Below are 20734 nucleotides of genomic sequence, written 5' to 3'. Positions count from 1 at the left end.
ATATTGACAGTACAAGACAAATCTGCCAATTATTGGTTGGGAACTCATAGTCCTTTCTTCTATAAGTAGATTAATAGTTTCTCATAGTTGACAGGAATCACTGTAGCGTGTTTCTTGTTAACGGAATGTTTCTGCTATACATATGAATTTAAAAAAAAAGACAACACTCCACAAATAAATATTTGAAATAAAAATTTTATTTATAATATTTACAAGATATAATTTATTTGTAACCTAAATGAATGAAAAAATGAATGGCGAAACATGTATTTAATAAATTATCAATTTTAGCATTAACTATATCTAGGGGTTAGTTTCAGTCGAATTGGCTTCACGTTTTTTATTGAAATCTGAAACGAAAAATTTAGTGTATCTCTGTGATCTAGAGATTGAATCTTAAAGTTTCTTAGCACATGGGAAAGAATGACTTTCATTTGTATTACTGCAAATTTCTGACCTGAAAAAGAAGAAAATAAGATTCTTGTTTGAGAAAAGAATAAACATATATAGCATTCTGCACAAGATAGATATACGACAGTTTGACTGTTTACCAATGTCATATTTTCATCCTTTGTTTAGGGGGCTGTCTATAAATGATGTCATTTTTTTTCATCAGATTTGACCCCATCCACCATGTGCCACAATGCATCACACTTCACCTTTTCCCCTCCCCTTGTCACTTGTGACTTTGTTTTCCACAAGCGTATTGTTATAGAAAAAATGTGTGAGGTCACACCTCTTGTTACCCGTTCAGTCATCCTTGTCACAAACTGTCCCAACTTCATGGATCAACCCCGCCCCACCATCCCTCCCCTTCCCCCCTCAAAACTTGATATTATTCGTGGACGACCCCCTAAGACGTGGACGACCCCGATTCACATCGAGGAAAAATCATATTCATTTACTGGAAACTAAGATAATGCAATGTAAAAAAATGCAAAAAGGTATTTCTTTTTAATCGGACTTGTCGGACCCTCAAGGTAAGCATTCTGGAAAATAGATTTCCATGTGCAATTTGAAGTTATATCTATCAAACATTCATATTTATATGACGACAGACTGTACGGTTTTGTCGAAGCAGAAGACGGTTAGACCACCTATGCGAAGAATAAGGCTCAAAAGACAACTCCTTACTACTTCGAAGGCAAAAATTCTAGTTTTCAAATGCAAAATTTAAGTATCATTTAATGTTTTTCAAACTTTTTTTTCCCGAAGTTTGCCGTAAACCCCTTACTAAGGGACCATTTATTAATTACGTAAGGGTCCCGACGGGGAAGGGGTTTGGAAAAAACTCTACTTTCCTTTACTTGGGGGGGGGGGAGGAGGGTCAAACCCATTCTTACGTAATATTTTTCCAAGTCAATATTTTACATTAGAAATCGCACCTTCAAGTGGTTTGGCGGAGACGGTAATGTGTCTAGAAGGTAAAAAGTATTAGAATGAGCAGTTTTTTATTTGTTTTGCAAAAAATGAATAGTGTAAAGTGTAATAAAAGAATTGCTGTACGTATGGCACAATATTTTTTTAACTAGTATAGCAACATATACAAAAAAAAAATGTTGATGGGGGGGGGGCAAAAATTGCCAAATTCAATCTTCCGTAATTAACTAATTGCCCCTAAGGCTCGGTGGAGCCCCAATTGTTCCGCGGACCTCAGTTTGGGAAGCCCTGACATACTATATCAAATATTGTGTTCATTTTGAATAACACATGTTAAATAAGTACAAAACAGTTTCATTCTACTGAATTTCTTTAGTAATGATGGTTCAGTTTTAAGTCGTTACAGTTCATTTTAAAAAACGAAAAAAATGGACATGCAAGATATGCATCTTTTGATATCGAATATTTATAGTCATGACATTGAGCAAGTTCTTTATAATTTGGATTGAATTCTCACCTATGCAATTTCTGGCACCAGCGGAAAATGGCATGTAAGCATAAGGATGGCGTGCGTGAATATTTTCCGGGAAAAACCTTGTTGGATCAAACTTTTCCGGGTTTGGGAAATACTCGGGATCTCTGTGCAACAAATGAATGTTTACGAGCAGACCTGTATTTTTTGGTATGACATATTTACCTGAAACAGAAAAGAAGACTTATATTATTCATACAAAAAATAACAAGAAGCTAAAATTAAAAAATTTAAAAACCTCCAACTGGGTCGCAAATGTAGTCTTAAGAGGGAAAACTGAAAATCCTTAAAAAAGCCTTACAATATTAAAAATCAATTTCAAGTATTTTATTTGTTAACAAATAGAAACTGGCAACAGGTAAAAATTTTAAATCCTTGCGTTCACTTTCCTTGTCGGCCAACAACGAATTTGGTTACTAATTGCGTGAATAAAGGCTTGGCCGTATTTAAAATCTACTTTTAAAAAACGTTATACTTCGAATTCTATGTAACATGGAAGTTCCAAACACATTTCATCAGATGCAAAAAAAAAAAAAAAAAAATTACTCTTCATTTTGGTACTAAATTTTTGAATTTTTAAATGTGTTTTCACTGTAAAAATCGCGAAAAACCCTTTAGAGGTTTTTAATGAATATCTTCGTTAATTAATGTCATTCGAAGACGCAACCTAGCTGAGAACACTCTCGATCAACTTTCCTTTCGAACAGAAAAAAAAATTCAAAGTCGGTCCATCCGTTTAGGCGCTAGAGTGCCACAGACATAGGCGTGCGCAGGGGGGTCACCAGGGGTCCCGTGGTGCCCCCATTATCTCAAAAGAAGAAAAGGAAACAAATTAATAAAAATGAAGAAAAAGCAAAAAGAACGGAAAACAATAATTTGAGATGCAGTAGCGTAATTGCGGGAGGGGAGCAGTTGAGTGGTAATTGTCCTCTCCCGACTTCCTTTAAATGACGGGCTTTGATGCAGTGGTACCCCCATTACTGAAGCTCTGCGCACGCCTCTGGCCACAGATCATGGTCCCACTGACTTTCCGCTACGCTTAATAAGTATTAGGTCGGGCCATGCACAGATAGATACACAGACACAGATACATCAAATTTATAACCCCCTTCCTTTGTGTGTGTCGGGGGTTAAAAATATAAAAAAGTACAAACTGGTGCAGATAAGTTTCATTGGCTTTTAAACCACTGCGACACATGCTACTCAAATTAAACTATAGTTGGAGCAAACCTAATGTCAGCATTGTGAAGGCTACGTAGATCCTAATCACAGTATTGCAACGCTGCCAGGTTAGGTTTTCCCCAACTACGGACGCCAAAATAACTGATGTATTTAGAATTTCTTGTAAGCTCTCTTTTTATTTTTGGGTTTTTTTAGCCATTTCCAAAGAAAATGAAAGAATATTTTGTTAAAAGATGAATAAAAAAATTTTGTTGAATTAAAAATATTTTAAGAGTCAAGAACAGTTGCACGTAGTAATTTTTAAATGCTCAAAGAGCTTTAAATGCTTTACTAATAATCAAGCTGAAAGTCTGGATGTCTGGATCTCTATTACGCGCATAGCGCCTAGACCGTTCGACCGATTTTCATGAAATTTGGCACAGAATTAGGGGAGGGTGGCCCAAATCGGGTGAATTTTCGAAGAACGCTCAAAAATTGTACTTTTTGGACTTTTATCGCAACAATTTCGGTTTTATTTTTCTAGCAGGGTTCTTTAACTACAAAATAAAAATTTATTTTTGCATTATTTCAAACCCAATATTTATTTATTATCAAGCTTTACAAACATTTAAAAAAAAACTCCGCTTTGCGCTGCCAGGGAGCCCAAAACGGGTAAGCTTAACTAATCGTGATTTGGTACATTTGCCAATCAAATATGAAGTTATAAATGACTAAAATAGTTGACTAGCTACCTGCTATTATAAAAAATATGTAAAACAGTTGTACTTATCCAAATTAAAGTCTGAACATTTGTTTAAAAAACATAAAGAACTGATTAAATTAATAGACTAATTAATTGTCTTCCTAAAAAATAACTTTTTAAAGTTATACTTATCCTATTGAATTAAAAAATCTAAGTCAGCACACGAGTCAAGAAATTATAAATAAATTAATGATTAAACCTTATACCCGCTTCGCCCGAAGGCACGTTTCTTATTTCAATAATAAGAACCTTAAATTAAAAAATGAAGCAAGCGAAATGACTATCGTAGTTTGTAGGTGGATGGTGTCAGAATAACGTAATATTATTGACAATCAAAAAAATATGCTGGTCTTCGACTAATCACAAGTTACAAAACTTCATTTTTTTTTTAAATTTAAGCCTGGTTGCACCATGCCGCTTCACTGCTACTTCGCTGGGACTGATTAAAACTCGGAGGTGTTCATGTAAACCCGACATAAGTGTACATCGCCGCTTACACACCATGGGGGGGGGAGCATACGAAGGCTTACTCGTATTGGGCGACGTACTCGCTTTGAGCCACCATCCACTGTTTCGTAGCATGGGGTGAGCACCTCGAAGCGATATTTCAAAAATTTGATTTTTTTTCTTTTTCTTTTCCAATTTTAAGAACATTTTGCCGAGCAAATGATCATAACATAAACGAGTAAATTATCATAACATGGACGAGCAAATTATCATAATGTGGACGAGCAAATTACCATAACATGGGCGAGCAAATTAACATAGCATATTGGCAAGAAATTCAACATCCACTATTTGTAAATATACAGGCGAACCAAATGACCTTTTAATTTTCTACTACGAGCAAAGCAGTGCGGGTACCACTAGTAAGTAATAAATTAAGACGATATTGACTTGTAATACATTATTCATTCCTCTTTTATCGTTTAAAAATTATTTTCGTACTAGAAAGTCGCCCGTCAAGGTATGATGGGTGAAAATTGCATCTACTTTTGAAGGAAGCCATTGCCTGTTTGGTGATATTTTGATAATTGAAATTGTAACCCTAACTCCACTGGATTAACCCTAAATTCCAGTAGGTAGCGTTCATTGTTTGCCTTTTTTTCTTTTCTTCATTTCCTTGAAATGACCCAGTCTTACCAGTAAAACAGTTAAGTTACCGGATCGAGTTCAGCCTTGTCACAATATAGCCTTTTCCTGCATGTTAAACATTACCAAAACATATTATCAAATTATCATGCCGTGGCAAAATATACGCTAGTGCTTAAGTTTAGGGGATGTCCTATTTCTTCATGCACAGAAATTGAGATTTGTTCTGGTTAAAAAACCGCATTTTTTCAGGTTTACTAAACTTGTACATTTTACTCTTTTCTTCTGTATACACCAAAATTGAATGTTAACCCATGTGGGTTGTTTGTAAATTTTCACGTACGTCATCATATAATTCGTTAAATTTAACATCGTTGAATATGTATAAGGGATGGCGCTTTTAATTTTTAAAGAAACACGGGTTCATTTGTTTATTTTTAAGAAATATATTTAGTTCCCATACATTTATTCCCGTTCAATAAACTGCGTCAAAAGCACATCCGTTTCTTCCGTTAAAAGTAAGCAATGCGCATATTTAGTGTGTCTGAGCTCACCTTCGGTCTTTTGCGTCCCACCTTGCGCACTTATATTTGATACCAAGGGCCGATCTCACTGTTGTGAGACCTGCAGCTTAAAACTAGATTCGAACCGCTGGGACATGTTCGAAAGAAGTGCTTTTCCAATTAACTGCCCGTAATGCTCTTTTCGGGATCCAAAGGTGGTCCTTTAATGGGGTATAATTTCACACATCATAAGCAGATCAGTATTCAAAATGAAAATTTTTTACCACATTTTGATCAGTTGTCGTCTTTTCTGCTTAAATACTGACTTGCTTTGTTTAACGAAGAGTACAGTTTTCTGAAATCATGTTCCAATCGAGCTGATGTGTGTGCACCACATCACTTCCTTTTACGCCTATTTAATTATAATAATGCCTTGGAGTAAGCAAGAAAATACTTCCAATATTTTCACCTCTAGTTTGCCACGAACCGAAGCAAAAAGGCGTTTTACAGGGATTAATTTTTCCAATGTCGGCAATAACTCTCTAAATATCGCCAACAGCGCCAAATTGAAACCGGATTCGAAATATATTTTTTTCGCCGCCACATTTGTCTTTAACATAGGGACATATCGCCAAGTTGACAACAAAACTTGGCGATCGAAAACTTGCCACTCGGGAGTGAATAAAATGGAAATTTAGGCCAATATTTGAGTGAAAATTTTTTTTGCGAATAAATTACTTTCTTTATTGTGTAAAAGGAAGTAAAAATAAAAACTTAAACAGTGTCTTACCAAAATGAATGTCTTCGCTTATTTCTCTAGCAACAATAGGAGCTGAGGGATAAAGACGTAAACACTCCTATAGAAACATAAAAAGATTTCAATAACATTGAATAAGAACATCGTTTAAAAAATACTTTTGTTAGATTTTTTTATGATGTATACTTTGCTATTTAAAGCAAAACTGTCCGTTGCATTTGTAATATTACTAAAATTTCAGTTATTGAAAAAAATAAAAAATAAAATGTATAATTATAATCATTAGCAGTCATTACATGCCTTAGACATAGAATTTTTACAGCTAATATTAAAAACGTTTTGTGCTTTTTAAGTTTGAATATGAGAAATACTTCAAATAAATGTACAACTGATTGTGTTGAAAAAAAGAACATGTTCTTTCGCATCAAATAACTGAAATGTGGAAAGAAATATAAAAAAGTGTATCTCCAAGCCATTAAAGTAATTGGGAGATATTTAATAGTTAAACAATCTTTATTCAGAATATGTGTCAAGTGCCAATTTAATTTTTAGAGTTTTTAAAACAAGTATTTAAAAATTTACCTTGATTACGCAATCCAAATATTTCATTTCGGAAACATCTTCGGCTGTCACAAATCTCTTATTGCCATTTTCAAATATGCCATCAACCTCTTCCATTGCTATCCGTTGTACATCTTGATACAAACCCAGCATCATCAAAATGACATTAACTGTAATAGTTAAAGTTTCTGCACCCTGAAATCAGGTACCATCATTCAAATATATTTTTTAAAATCAATAATGTGCAAAAAAAAAAAAAAAAAAGCTAAGTGATAGATTTCCGTTTTCTTTACTAGTTTAAAGAAATTCGCAGCTATCACAAAACATTCCATAAGTTAATGGCATTTATCAGTCGGCATTGTCTACTTGCCACCAAATAAAATACTTGAAGTTGAGTTTAGTACAGAGGAGAGGGTGGCCCAAAGCGGGCAGGCTTTCGAAGAACGCGCAAAAACTAGTTTTTGTATTTTTATCGCAGCAATTTTGGTTCTATTTCCTAGCAGGGTTCTTGAACAACAAAATAAAAAGTGATTTTTGTATTATTTTAAACTTAATATTTATTTATTATTAATTTTTACAAACATTTGAAAAACCCGCTATTCCCTATGGAGCCCAAAGTGGGCAAGCCTAACTAATTGTGGTTTGGTACATTTGCCAATCAAATATGAAGTTATAAATGATTAAAATAATTGACTAGCTACCAGCCATTATAATATATATATATATATATATATATATATATATATATATATATATATATATATATATATATATATATATATATATATATATATATATATATATATATATATATATATATATATATATAAGTTATACTTATCCAATTTAAAGTCAACACATTTGTTTATAAATCATAAAGAAATAACTGATTAAATTAATAGACGAATCAATTGCCATCCTAAAAATAACTTTTTAAAGTTATACTTATCCCATTGAAACAGAAAAGCTAAGTCAGCACACGAGTCAAGAAAATATAGATAAATAAATAAATAAACCCTATACCCTCTTTGCCCAAAGGCACATTTTTTATTTCAATAATTATAACCTTAAATTTAAAAATGAAACATACAAAATGACTCTCGCAGTTTGTAGGTGGATGGTGTCAGAATAACGTAATATTACAGACAATCAAAAAAATAAACTGGTCTTCAACTAATCACAAGTTACAAAACTTCATTTTTCTTTTAGAAATGTATGATTTTTTTTATTGGGAACCTGGTCGAGCAATTTCGTTTAACTGCTGCTTCGCTTGGACTAAAAAAAAATCGGGGGTGTTCATGTAAACACGACATATGTATGCATCGCCGCTACATGGGGGGGAGGGGGGGCATAGTAAGACCTGCCCGTTTTGGGCGATCTACCCGCTTTAGGCCACCCTCCCCTAAGTAAAGCTTTTTTGCTCTTAACACATTTGCGACTAGTAAGACATAGAATAGTGAAACTTCGGTAAATTGATTCTCGATGAGCCGTGAACTTCGACAAGTCGAAGCGAACCTTTATTCCCATCTAACTGAATGGAGAATTGATATTAATTATTTTCTCTAAACCGAAATCCGTTGTATCGATATATTCGATTATCCGAATTTTGTTTCATAACCATCGTTAGATTTTTCCTTGCGAATGTAACTCCAAGAGTTGAAGTTGTTTTTCCTCCCAAATAGCATGAATAAAAAGAAAGGCGTCTGCACGAAGTGAATCTAATAAATCTCTGACTTAAATCTAAGAAATTGAATGGAGCTTTTTTTAAAAATGAAAATGAATATTTAATCAAACACAAATTTTATTCATTTTGTTACAGTTGATGACGGAATTTTAATTACAACAGATGATTTTTTTTTTTATTCATAAGTAAAAGTAGCGAAAATGTTTCTAGTGTTGAAGAGAAATACTAACTTGAGCCAGTGGTAGAAATGAAAACAATCGGAGAAAAAACGGAGAATTTCGGAAAAAAAACTTTTTTTTTTCGAAACGGTTAATTTCCACTCCGGAAAAATTGAAAAAAAAAAATGAATTTTTTCAACTTTTCAGGAAGTTCTAATTGAAATTGTCAGCAAAAGGTGATTAGAAATTTCTTATACTTAAATTCTGATGCAATTAACTCCCCCCCCACCCCACCCCCATCCCCTCCTTGTATGTTAAAATACACTCTAACTTTGATAATGCAAGTTGCTATATGATAATATGATTTGCATATAGATCAAGAAACTTTCAATACTTTTTGCAAAGAAAACTAAGCCAATATCTTTAGTGAAGAATATATATTTTTTCCTTCATCATAAAACAAACAAGCACACAATTGCACTTTAATCACAGAACTGTTTCTACTGTAAGAACCAAAAGTACAGGTTGCAGCAAAAAAACCCGGACAAGCAATTTTCCATGTAACTTTATTAAAAATAAATAAATTAACAAAACACAAAAAATAATAATAATAAGAGAAGACCTTTAGCAATTAATAAATTAATTGGTTTCAAACTGGCCGTCTTTTGCAGTAGTACACGGGTGCAACTGCTTATTCAAATTTTCATTCAAGGACCGCGTCTTTTAATCAATCCTATTCCCAATAAAGCAATTCGTTTAGACAGTCGAAGCTTATGTGTAGTTTAGGGGAGACCTATGACTCTAAAACAGGCCATACAGTGTATTAAATGGGATTGAGGTCAAGAGAGAAAAGCGTCCATTCTAAAAATGATATCATGCCGAAAACAATGCGCCTTGCACCACTCTTGTCTTTTTAGCCGTATAAACTGGTGTGGAGTCAAATTGAAATGTCCACTCTACATTGCTGTGCTGAAGTGCTTTTAGATCCACAGAAGTACAACAGCTTCTAAAATGTCCTTCTGGTATATTTTTTTATTCATTTTATGGCCCACGTCTACTAAAAACCAGAGATTTTTTGTCGCTTGTGCTGATTCCATCACAGACAAAGCCTGACTTCGGATTTTGGCGATCATTAACACTTTCATTTACAATGATTTCCCCCAAAAAAGGTGTAAAAGACCCCCTTTGGAACATCCGAATACAGTCAACTCCCGCTACAACACGATCCGACTTACGCGAAATGGCTATAACGCGAGTTTTTCAGGAGCAACGAATTTTAGAGCTAAAGCAAATTTCTCGCTCTCAACGCGAAAATATTTGGAAAGGAATCGTGATGCTAAGTTTCGCCTTTGTTATTTACTACTAAACATTGACTTCGCGAATCGTACTTTCATCCTTTCAGCATCACTAACCGCGCAAGTTCAAACACACCACACTCTAAATGTAGCTTTATTAGGGTATCACCTGTCCTCATTTCTCGTTTATTAATTCTAAATATGAAAGGTGATGAAATATTGTAGAGCCTAGACACGCTGTTTCACCTAAAGTTTGAAGATGGAAACAAAAATCGAAAGTTTGACAGTTTAAGAAAAGATAAAGATTTTTTGATACGCTTGAACAACTAGAAAGTGGGTCGAAAGTAGCACGAAAATTAGGTATGAATGAATCTTTCATACGTAATTAATTAAAAGTTGAGAGAAGGCAATTCCGTAAAATCCAATCCAGTTACATTTTAATATGAAGCTCGCAGAGAAGTGATTAAGCAAAATGCAAACAATATGAAATTGGAATCTGCTCTTGTATTGTAAATTATAGAGACCCTGATAGAGGAGTGTCACCATAGATGTAAATGTTATAAAAGTAAATGCGAAGCTACTGTATTTAAAAATATATTAGAATGACGATCAGACTGCGCAGCATAAATCATAATCTTCATTTTTTAAGTTATAAATGTCACTTATTGTATCTACTGTACAGTATTCTTACAGTGCAATGCTTTATCATTACTACATACTGTACGTATCGTACTGTTTTATTTTTATTTCTCCCCTTCCCATGATCATTGCGGTTTTGTGCATCGTAACAGTATTTTATGTTGAATAATGCAGCTTATTAAAAAATACGTTAAAAATTCAGATCTTTATGCACGAAACGGTTTTATATAGTTACAAAATGGTCTAAAACAGTTTAAAAGGTGTTTTAAAATGTATAAAATGATTAGGTATGGTAAAAAAAATTATATACACAACACTTTTCCACAACGCGAAATTTCGACTTACGCGACGAGCTTTGAAACGCATTCCTCGAGTGAGTCGGGATCCGACTGTACAACCAAAAGGGGAGGTGCACAACTAGACTCCACTAGGAGTCTGCATCCCAAATTTCAACTTTCTAAGACATACCGTTTTTGAGTTATGCGAGATACATACGCACATACGCACATACATACGTACATACGGACGTCACGAGAAAACTGGACTTACTCCATACTGGTTGTAATTAATTCGGGAATCGTTAAAATGGACATTTCGGGCATCTATACGTTCTTAGGCATATAACCACGCGTAGTCGAGTTGAAAAAAAAATCAATATTTATTTGTTGGCTAGTAAAATGGAAATTATGGCCGATTTTTGGGAGAAAATTTTTTCGCGAATACAATAGTTGGCTCTCTGTTTAACGACGCTCTATTTAACTATTTTCTCCATTAAAAAGACGGTTTTTTGCGATCCCGGATGCTTTGCTCTAGTTTTAAAAACATTCTATTTAAGGACGCGTTCTACTTAAGGACGATTTTTTATGATCCCTTGAAAGTCGTTAAACAGAGAGCCAACTACTTCCTTTGCTTCGTAAAAGGAAGTAATAATAATAATAACAAAAATAAATAAGTAAAATAAAATAATTTCCATCTTGAAATTTAATCATCACTCTTCTTCAGTTATTTTATGGGAAAAAATTGTTATTGAGTTTTTTGTTTTCCTTGAAAATAACAATCTATGATAAACATCATTGAGGAAAGAATCTTTGAGATTACGATATATTTGCAAGAAATAATGTGAATAACTCAACATAGTAGAGAGCTATCTATATCATACAAATCAGCCTCAACTTAAAACCTGTTGTGCATTTTAAAATACACAAATCAAGAAGGCGAAATTACTCCAATGATATGAAATATTTTATTTTCGTTAGTAGTCATAAAGAGGAAGAAAGAAAACTGATGCAAATAAGATTTCTTATGTTTAAGTAACTTACCGCTCCTACAAAAGAAAGAACTTCATCTCTTATATCATTTATCGTGAATGAAGGATCTTTTAGGTGAGTTTCCAATAATAATTGTATGAATGTTTTTTTACGAGTGTAAAGTCTACTATCAGCATTATCTTCCTCTTCAGAAGTTTCGCTTTTCGAGAGTTCATCGTTTGAAAGAAGGATTTCTTTGCTGTCTAAAATAATCTATAAAGGAAAAAAATCAAAAGTTGCAGTTTCATAACTTAATATAATTATAAATATTAAACACGCATATTAATTTCATTTTTCGATTTGAGTATCATTTTTAATACCTCAATTACTTACTTACTTACTTACTTACTTACTTTTATATATATATATATATATATATATATATATATATATTTCATTTTTAAAGCTATTTGTAAAAGGATTTCCATATTCTAGGATCCATTTATTTATAGAGTTTTTCTGCCGGGGGAAAATAAAAAGCAGCATCTACGATTTTTTTTTTTTACATCTATTGTAGGAAAGGAGTAAGTACCTTGCCATGAAATTTAGGCAATAGCTCATAACCAATCATTCATATTTTTCCAGATAAACTTAGGTTCAAACTTAGAAGAACAGCGAGACAAAATTGCATTTCGTTCTTATTTATTTTTTCGTTTGTGTGAATTCGCAGTTTTTTTCTAGATCCCTTTTTATAATACCTATTATAGGGACAAATCTGCCGTTTGCAGGTAAACGGCAGTATCTGTAGAAGGGGCATTCCACGGTATTTTTGACATTTATGTAGAGTCCGTAACGTGACCTTTTTTGCCATAACTTTTTATTTTACTGTTTGATTAGCATATTATTTTATTTTGATCTTTTACTACCAACACACCAGCTCAAATTAAAATAATTTGCAAATCAAACGGTAAATTAAAAAGTTATGGCAAAAAAAGGTCACGTTACGGACTCTACATAATGTCAAAAATACCGTGGAATGCCCCAGAAATGAGTTTTCGAGATATTTGAAGAAATGTGTGTCGGATTCATTATTAACCCTAGGGGAACCTTGGAATCAGACGTATTTTTTGCGCCTTCTTCTAGCGGAAACAAAATAAACAAACTTGTACAATAAAGCTAACGTAGAATAGATGACAAAAATGCAAAAAAAAAATTTTTTTACTTTTTAGTGAGAACCAAGCTTATAGAAATAGTCTTAATAAAGAAAAAAACATAAGATTATTTTATCGAATATTTTGAATTCGTGCTTTCGCGCCAGAAGTTCTTTGAATTTGCCGATCACCCTTGAAGGTTTCAAAATTAGCTACGGGCCTCGACTTACTAATTTGTTACGTTTCTTTTACTATTTTATAACTGAGATCGAACAAAACACTATATTTTTATTTGAAAGTGATTACTTGAAAACGTTAGGCAACCAAACCGTTTGCTGACAGTTGCCATTAGTTAAGTTAAAAAGCAAGCAAACCAGGGGACGGCTACTGAAAGTTCGGTAAGCACTCAAGCTAGCTGATTGCCATAATGGGAGTTATTTTCTCATTAGTATCCTTTTATACATGTAATCGAACCAACTGGTAATCAGTTTTTAAAAAATGCAAGGAAAGTCAGTGAAAAGGAAAGAAAAAAAGAAGCCCGGAGTCAGAGTCGGAGTCAGCATGCTTCCAAATCCATTACCCCAAAATCAGTCCGACTCCGACTCCGACTCCACAGCCCTGCTTGTAACGCCGAAACACGTGTCTGCAGTAATCTGTAATTTGTGCTTTTTTGACGTAGTTATTTCTTACTTTACTTTTCGCCACAAAGATATTTATTTATTTTAGCTTTATAATGTTCCGTAAAAACTTTCGAATAAAAACGGCTGTTTTAAAATTTCGAATATTCTTCATCAGTGCACTGTATATATTTTCCATAGAATTTTTTAAAAAGATATTGTCACAGTTATCCTGCAGGAATACTCAGAAAACAATAATTTCAAAAATGACGAAAATGTACTCAAAGTTGAACATACCGTGAGTCAAAATGTATCCGACTACGTAGTATTCAAATTTGAAACATTCAAATACAGTGAAAACTATGTAAGTTGACCACCTGCGGTGCACTACTTTAGTGGTCAACTTAAACAGGTGGTCAACTTACAGAGGTTGATTTATATGATAAGGGCTAATTCCGTGCCTGAAAAAAGCGATCAACTTAGGTAGTCAACTTCACAGGTTTTACTGTACTCTTCAAATACTCAAATCAACATGTGTGCTCATTTTTTAAATATTTGTGCTCATTTTTGAATATGTAATTATTTTAAAACTGAGTATTATGTAATCATTTTTGAGCATGAAATAATTCAGCACACTATTTGAAAACATGAGTACTCATATTTGAAACAAAAGGTTTCAAGAAAATTTGAAAGCATGAACGTACTCATTTTTGAAAACTTTTTTTTCCTTAGTGAAGTAACATCATTTCGTTTGCTAATTTTTGTTCTTTTTCTGATCGGGAAATCTTTTTATTCTTCTTAAGAAAGGTGAAGTGTTCACTGATAAAAACGAAGTTTTCAAAAATCAGTATATCCATGCTTTCAAATTTCTTGAAACCTTATGTTTCAAATATGAGTACCCATGTTTTCAAATAGTGTGCTGAATCATTTCATACTCAAAAATGAGTACATAACTCGGTTAATAATCAGTTTTGAAATTATTACATACTCAAAAATGAGCACATGTTGATTTAAGTATGTTTCAAATTTGAATACCACATAGTCGGAGCCATTTTGACTCGCGTTATATTCAAATTTGAGTACATTTTCGTCATTTTTGAAGTTGTTGTTTTGAGAGTGTTGTAGTTGTAGCAAGTGTGCTGTTGGCGGATCTATTCTGTTTTCAAAAAAAAACTTTTTTTACTACTCTCTAAGTAAAATGCTCGTTACATTTAACTTTTTAACATACCTTATTAATTATTTGATGAGTAGTAGCAATAGCTTTCTTCATTTTTCTCCCGGTGGGGAAAAATTGATAAATTGCATCCCACTGGGTCCAGGGTCTGAATATCCTGTGTGCAACGATGTGCAGATTCCTGGAAATCAATGCATAAAAATAAGCATCTCAACGAATAAATACATGTCTCGTTGTATCCATACATAAAAGTCAATGAATCGTTGTTTTTCCAATTCATATCGGCACGTACTTATAAGATTAGAAAATCAGAAGTTTTTCTTCGATTAAAAGACGCGTGGGGCATTCCACGGTATTTTCGACATTATGTAGAGTCCGTAACGTGAGCGTTTTTTGCCATAACTTTTTAATTTACCGTTTGATTTGCAAATTATTTTAATTTGAGCTGATGTGTTGGTAGGAGAAAATCAAAATAAAATAATATGCTAATCAAACAGTAAATTAAAAAGTTATGGCAAAAAAGGTCACGTTACGGACTCTACATAAATGTCAAAAATACCGTGGAATGCCCCGCGTGTCTTTAACGTCTCAAATTTATTTCATGTAATAAATTTTGTGTTCATTTCTTCATTCACTTTTTCATGATCGGGATTTTCACTCTTTGATGTGATCGGCGTTCTTTATTTCTATTTCAAAGTTATTATTTCAGTTGAACTCCCTTCCACAAAATAGCTGACGTATTAGAATTTATTCATTAAAATAAAATGTTGCGTCATATCTGCCATTTGTTCGTTCAATATTAACATTTAAAGCTGTACATCAGTACATAAGAAGAGCAGGAAATAACATTTTGCTCACTTTTTCCACTCCCTTTTTTTTTGTCCAATTATAGAAGGGCTTTTTTTTTCAATTACATGGATTACATATCTTTGCTACACTTAATAAAAAAGCAATTACTAAGTATTCTATTTGCCATCTAGACCCCCATTTGGGCACAGAACCATTCGAAGGAGGATGAATGGATTTTCGTCGCTGGCGATCAGACATGACAGGGCGCTTTTTGTGGTTGATTTTAACTACCTAACTATTTTTGTTTTAATGTTACTCCCTTAAAAAAGGAGGGGGGGGGCTTTTACAAGATGTTAACGCATTAAAACTATTATTAGAATCATTTCTTGTCGCCTGTGATGAATTTAGCTCCAAGCGAACCCATAGATTAACCTGAAATTTTCTCTCCCTTTTTATGCCTAAAAAATATGAAAGAAAAAAAAACTTTGAAAATCAGACTAAGCTGTTAAAAAGCGGATGCTCCCACATTTTAAAAATAAACTTTTATTATTAACTTCTTTTGGATGGGGGAGAGGAGGGCTGCCAGCTTGTCATGGAACGGCCCTGTTTGGGCAGTTAATATTATATTGTTGAATACTAATCCATTTTATAGAAATAAAATGACTGCTAGCACAAAAGAAACAAATTAGGAAACTTTGCTATGAAGAAAAATGTAAAATTTTAATCCAACAAATTTTTATCAGGATACAGATGATTTTCTTTAAGTTTACTATGCTTTTATGGATGTGGAAAAAAGACTAAATTTTTTTTCCATTTAAGACGAACGACTTCTTACGCACGGGCATGACTATACGAACCCGTTCTTTGAGCTGCTCTCAGTTAACATTTAGTAGATGTACAAAGATGTTGTTTGATCTTCATTTAATATTATTTTAAATAATCAAGCAATTTTATTAGTACAAATTATAGTATAGTTGGAAATGAATATAAACTTATAAAACGTCTTACGTGTCAATAGCTTTCACAAACTCCTTCATATCGTCATTTGTATCAACCTGTAGTCCCATAGCAGTTTCTAGTCAGTAAAAAAAATAATTATAAATTAAAGAGCGTCATTGTTATACAAATAAATGTTTATTGCAGGTACATAGCATCAAAAATGGGGTCATTGATTTCTTTTTTGTACAGCAACAATCAGTTTGTTTTCTAAAGAAAACCAATAATTATTATTTTTTCATAGAAATTTTGACATTAATTGCTGAGAAGACATTAGTGAGTTTTTCGATGATGTTGAGAGATGATGTGAGATGAGAGATGATGTGAGTTTTTCGACTTATATGCGGAAGTGCTTGTACGGAAATGCACTAATGCGGAAGTGCTTCCGAGGGAAGTAAAATCCACAATGTTTCTAAAAATCATGAACCCGCAGATCTAATTTTCTGGTGTTCAATGGGGTCATTCTAGGAAGGAGTGGGGGGGGGGGTTAAAAGTTATATTCGGGCCCAAACAGGCTGCAGGGGCGAATTTGTTACGATATAAATCCCTAAATTGCTTTTTTTTAGGTTATGTTCAGTTGCTTAAGGAGGGGGGGGTATTACTCCATGATCACTATCTGAATGCGGTCTTGCTTATAATACAATACATCATGTGAATGGCATTTGGGTGGAAATGAAAATGAAGGAGAACCAAGAACAGTTAGAAATAAAACAGAAATTATACGACAGAAACATTTTAAATATCTAAATTCAATAGTTTGTTTCAAACCGATGCAGAAAAAAAGTTGTCGATAGAAATGTCGCTTATTATTTGACATAGGACTCCTCGAGAACCTCACAAAGTATCGCCAATGCTGCCAAGGTGGCTCAGAATTCGACACAGTGCGCTTTCTTTTTTTTTTTTGCCGAACTCGGCGAGAAATCAACAATTTGTTACTATATGATCAACAGTTTGTGACGTCTCTAAGATTTGTACTCCGTTTTAAGGAGAAATTGTACCTTTAACGCGCATATCAAATGCATTATTTATATTTGAAAAAGAAAAAAGGAATACTTACGACATATTACTCGATGAGTGCACAATCTGACGTAACTCTCTACATCTATCCAAGGTTGATGTATGTCTTTTTTCAAGCGTTTTACCATTTCTATAGCTTGTTCGTTAAAAACAATAGTGTAGTTCTTTAGAATACCCATATGGAATGATGGCGTGATAACTTTTCGATGTCTTTGAGCTTTGTGAGAGTCCCTTAGTACACAAAAACGATAATAAGTATAAAGTTGGTTATGCTTTGTTTAGTTTAGAAGATTTTTTTTTAAATAATTCGACTTACAAAACAAAGAGTCCTTCTCCTACAAAACTTTTAAGTGGGTTGTATTCCGATGATTTCTCTTGAACCGCAGGATGATTCAATAAGATCTAAATGAAACACGATACATGTGTAACTATAAACAATGATTTCCTAAAATATTGGTTGTGAATAACAAAGTAAATATTATATTGCATAAATTTGCATTTAGGAAACAATTTCGGTTTATCTTGATGGGACTTTAATGAGCAGGAAGAGGAATTTCTGAAAGATTTTTGCTTATATTTCAGTGATAATGAGTAAGATTCGCCGAAAAATGTATGACAATCAACATAAAACCAGACTTACAATGATTCAAAATTTAAATAATAATAAAATTAAAAGTAAAGGTAAAGAGACTTATATGGGGGAAAAACTAATTCTTGCAATAACGGAGACACTTGCACTAAATTATGAGAACTTGCCTCAATATCTTAACGATACTATCTACATGTAAAACTGGCACGGGAACGCTGAAAAAAAAAACCCTCATTGCAACTCATTGGATGGAAACGCTTGCGAATCGATTGATCATGGCAGCTAAAAATGTCAAGTATTAGATCTAGTTACTGTACGGTTAACTTTCTGTGTGACAATCGGAAAATCTTTGGGGCAAACTTTTGAGAAAAATTGTGTCATACTTCTCCAACTATGTGCAGCACTTCAACTTTTTGCGTTAACGCGAATTTATTCAAATCTGCTTCGACTGTGGCGACAAACTCACATTTTCAACTGTGTCTATAAAGAGGTTTTTAGGTGTGTAATGCAGATTTCGTGTTACGTAAATGTGAATTGAAATTATCATTCAAATCAGCAGTAGGCAAGGGGACCTGCCATAAACAAAATTCCTCATGAGAAGAAACAACACACCTCCACGTGGTGTTTCTCGGGAAATGCTAACAGCCATTCATTTAAAGTTATTAATCAGCTGTAACATTGTACTTTTATTCAGGACTTATTGATTAAGATAAGAATCAACTCTTCAACTTTGTAATTCCTGTATTAAAGAGTTGAGAAGGGTCATTGGGGCTAGACTAAAAACTTTAGTGACCAGTGAGCGAGCGCAACGAGCTAGTATCGCGCAGCGACGTTAATGGGACTACGTCAGCAGTTCCGGGTGTTGGCGAGCGTTAACCAGGAGGGGACAGAGGTCACTCGTGATAAGGATAACACATAAGTTCCGAGTTTTATTTTTCCAAAAGCAATAGCTTTATGCCCAAAATTAGGGGGGAAGGGAGTATTGCAGGCACGAAAAATACAAAACAACGTTTAAAGTACAAAACTGTGGTGCAACTAATGTAATTTATGTCATGCTTCGCACAAAAGTTAGACTTCGCTTCTCACTGTAGGCACAAATCTCCAAGATTACGTGATTACATTTTTGACTTGATTTATTACCCTAATATGAGGCGGATAAAAAAATAAAGAAAAAGAAACAAAAACATGGAAAATTAGGCGACGTTTTCATAAACATATTGTTTTGAAAGTGAATGAACATGTTAATTACATTGTTGATTATAGAAAATTTAAGGGAACATCATTGAGATTAGAAGGAGAAGAAAAGATTGTTTATCAGGGGCTCTGTTGAGTTTCCCTCCTTCTCATCCCCAAAAATATTTTTCTGATTTTTACAGAGTATTTTCGCTTAAAAGATCTTTTTAAAGTCACTTTAATCACATTGAAACGCTTTAACACATTTTTAAAAATGGAACAAGTTTTGGTTTGGTTATTTTCAAAGAATATAAATTTGGAAACAGCGTAAAATATTCAACCATTTTTCATATCTGAAGAAATTGGCAAAATTAGATCAAAAATTACAAGAAAACGTTCAATTTTTACATGTGAAAGAATATTTTCGATTTCAGTATTCTATAACTATGCATGTACAAATGTATTAAAAGACAGAAAGAGATAAAAATTATCTCAATGTTTCAGTTTTTAATTCAAACCTTAAATAAATATTCAAGCTAATCGCGTGTATTAACTCTTTAACTGTTAGGGCTTCCAGGTTTTGCGTTTGGGTAGAAGTAAATTACAAGTTTATATAAAAGAAAATAAATGTCATAACAATGTAAAAGTTTTGCTCTTGCTATATATTTTTTCTAGAAATAATATATTTTTAACCTTAAAATATTAATTCATATGATATATGAAACATTTATAGTCAAAGGAGATATCAAAATTACTACCTTTACAATTTCTGCTTTATATACAAACAGCAGTCTCCTAAAAGAAATCCAGAACAAAACAAATCCATCTTTTTCGAATTGTTTACTAATGGCGACGGCTCTCTCAAATGCACCTAGAAATGTAGGGAACAGTAAAACAAACATTGTCAATAAAGGGCAAATTGTTTCATATTTTTATATATGCCTATTCAAGTTTATAATTTTATCTCTTCCTGCAACTTATCAGGAAAAAAAAAGTCATTTGATAATATTTTCCCAAAACTTCGAACGTTTTCTGATGTTCAAAAAATCATTTTTATTTTATTCACGTACTTTACTCTACTTCAATTGACATTTCACAGTGCAAGAAAAAACGATATACAACTGAAATTGCCCGTGACTGACAAAAATGAAGAATGAAGCAGTTGTTACAAAAGATCTACGAATATGATCATAAGTAAAATAAATTTAGTAAACATGAACGAAGAAGAAAGTAACATTAGGTAAAAATTATGAACGAGGGGTTTTATAAAATGCTTTTAAAAGAGTGTGCTAATAGAACTATCAAAAAACATATTTTGATGGTCAAATTAGAAAATGGGAGATGTTTTTATATCAACAATAGACTAAAATACATATTAATCATTTGGGAGATATAACCACTCAATGTTTAATTTAATTAATTAATCAAAAATACATTTACTATTGGGTCAAATTTT

General features: G+C 33.0%; 1 protein-coding gene across 1 annotated transcript; it reads right to left on the bottom strand.

Annotated features, from left to right (window-relative positions):
* Positions 1-242: 242 nt before the first annotated feature.
* On the bottom strand, positions 243-20277 carry LOC129234049 (cytochrome P450 4V2-like). The gene is made up of 10 exons (XM_054867952.1): positions 20037-20277; positions 17833-17918; positions 17557-17747; positions 16512-16578; positions 14769-14895; positions 11845-12045; positions 6771-6944; positions 6222-6288; positions 1898-2077; positions 243-457 (listed from the first exon to the last, which is right to left on the bottom strand). Exons 1-10 carry the CDS (start codon positions 20178-20180, stop codon positions 294-296), a joined length of 1401 nt encoding a protein of 466 aa, XP_054723927.1. The 5' UTR covers positions 20181-20277; the 3' UTR covers positions 243-293.
* Positions 20278-20734: the final 457 nt, after the last annotated feature.

The sequence above is a fragment of the Uloborus diversus genome, chromosome 1 (genome assembly GCF_026930045.1).
Source record: "Uloborus diversus isolate 005 chromosome 1, Udiv.v.3.1, whole genome shotgun sequence".
NCBI lineage: Eukaryota > Metazoa > Arthropoda > Arachnida > Araneae > Uloboridae > Uloborus > Uloborus diversus.
Note: the sequence above shows the minus strand (reverse complement) of the source record. Positions and strands in the feature narration are given on the sequence as shown.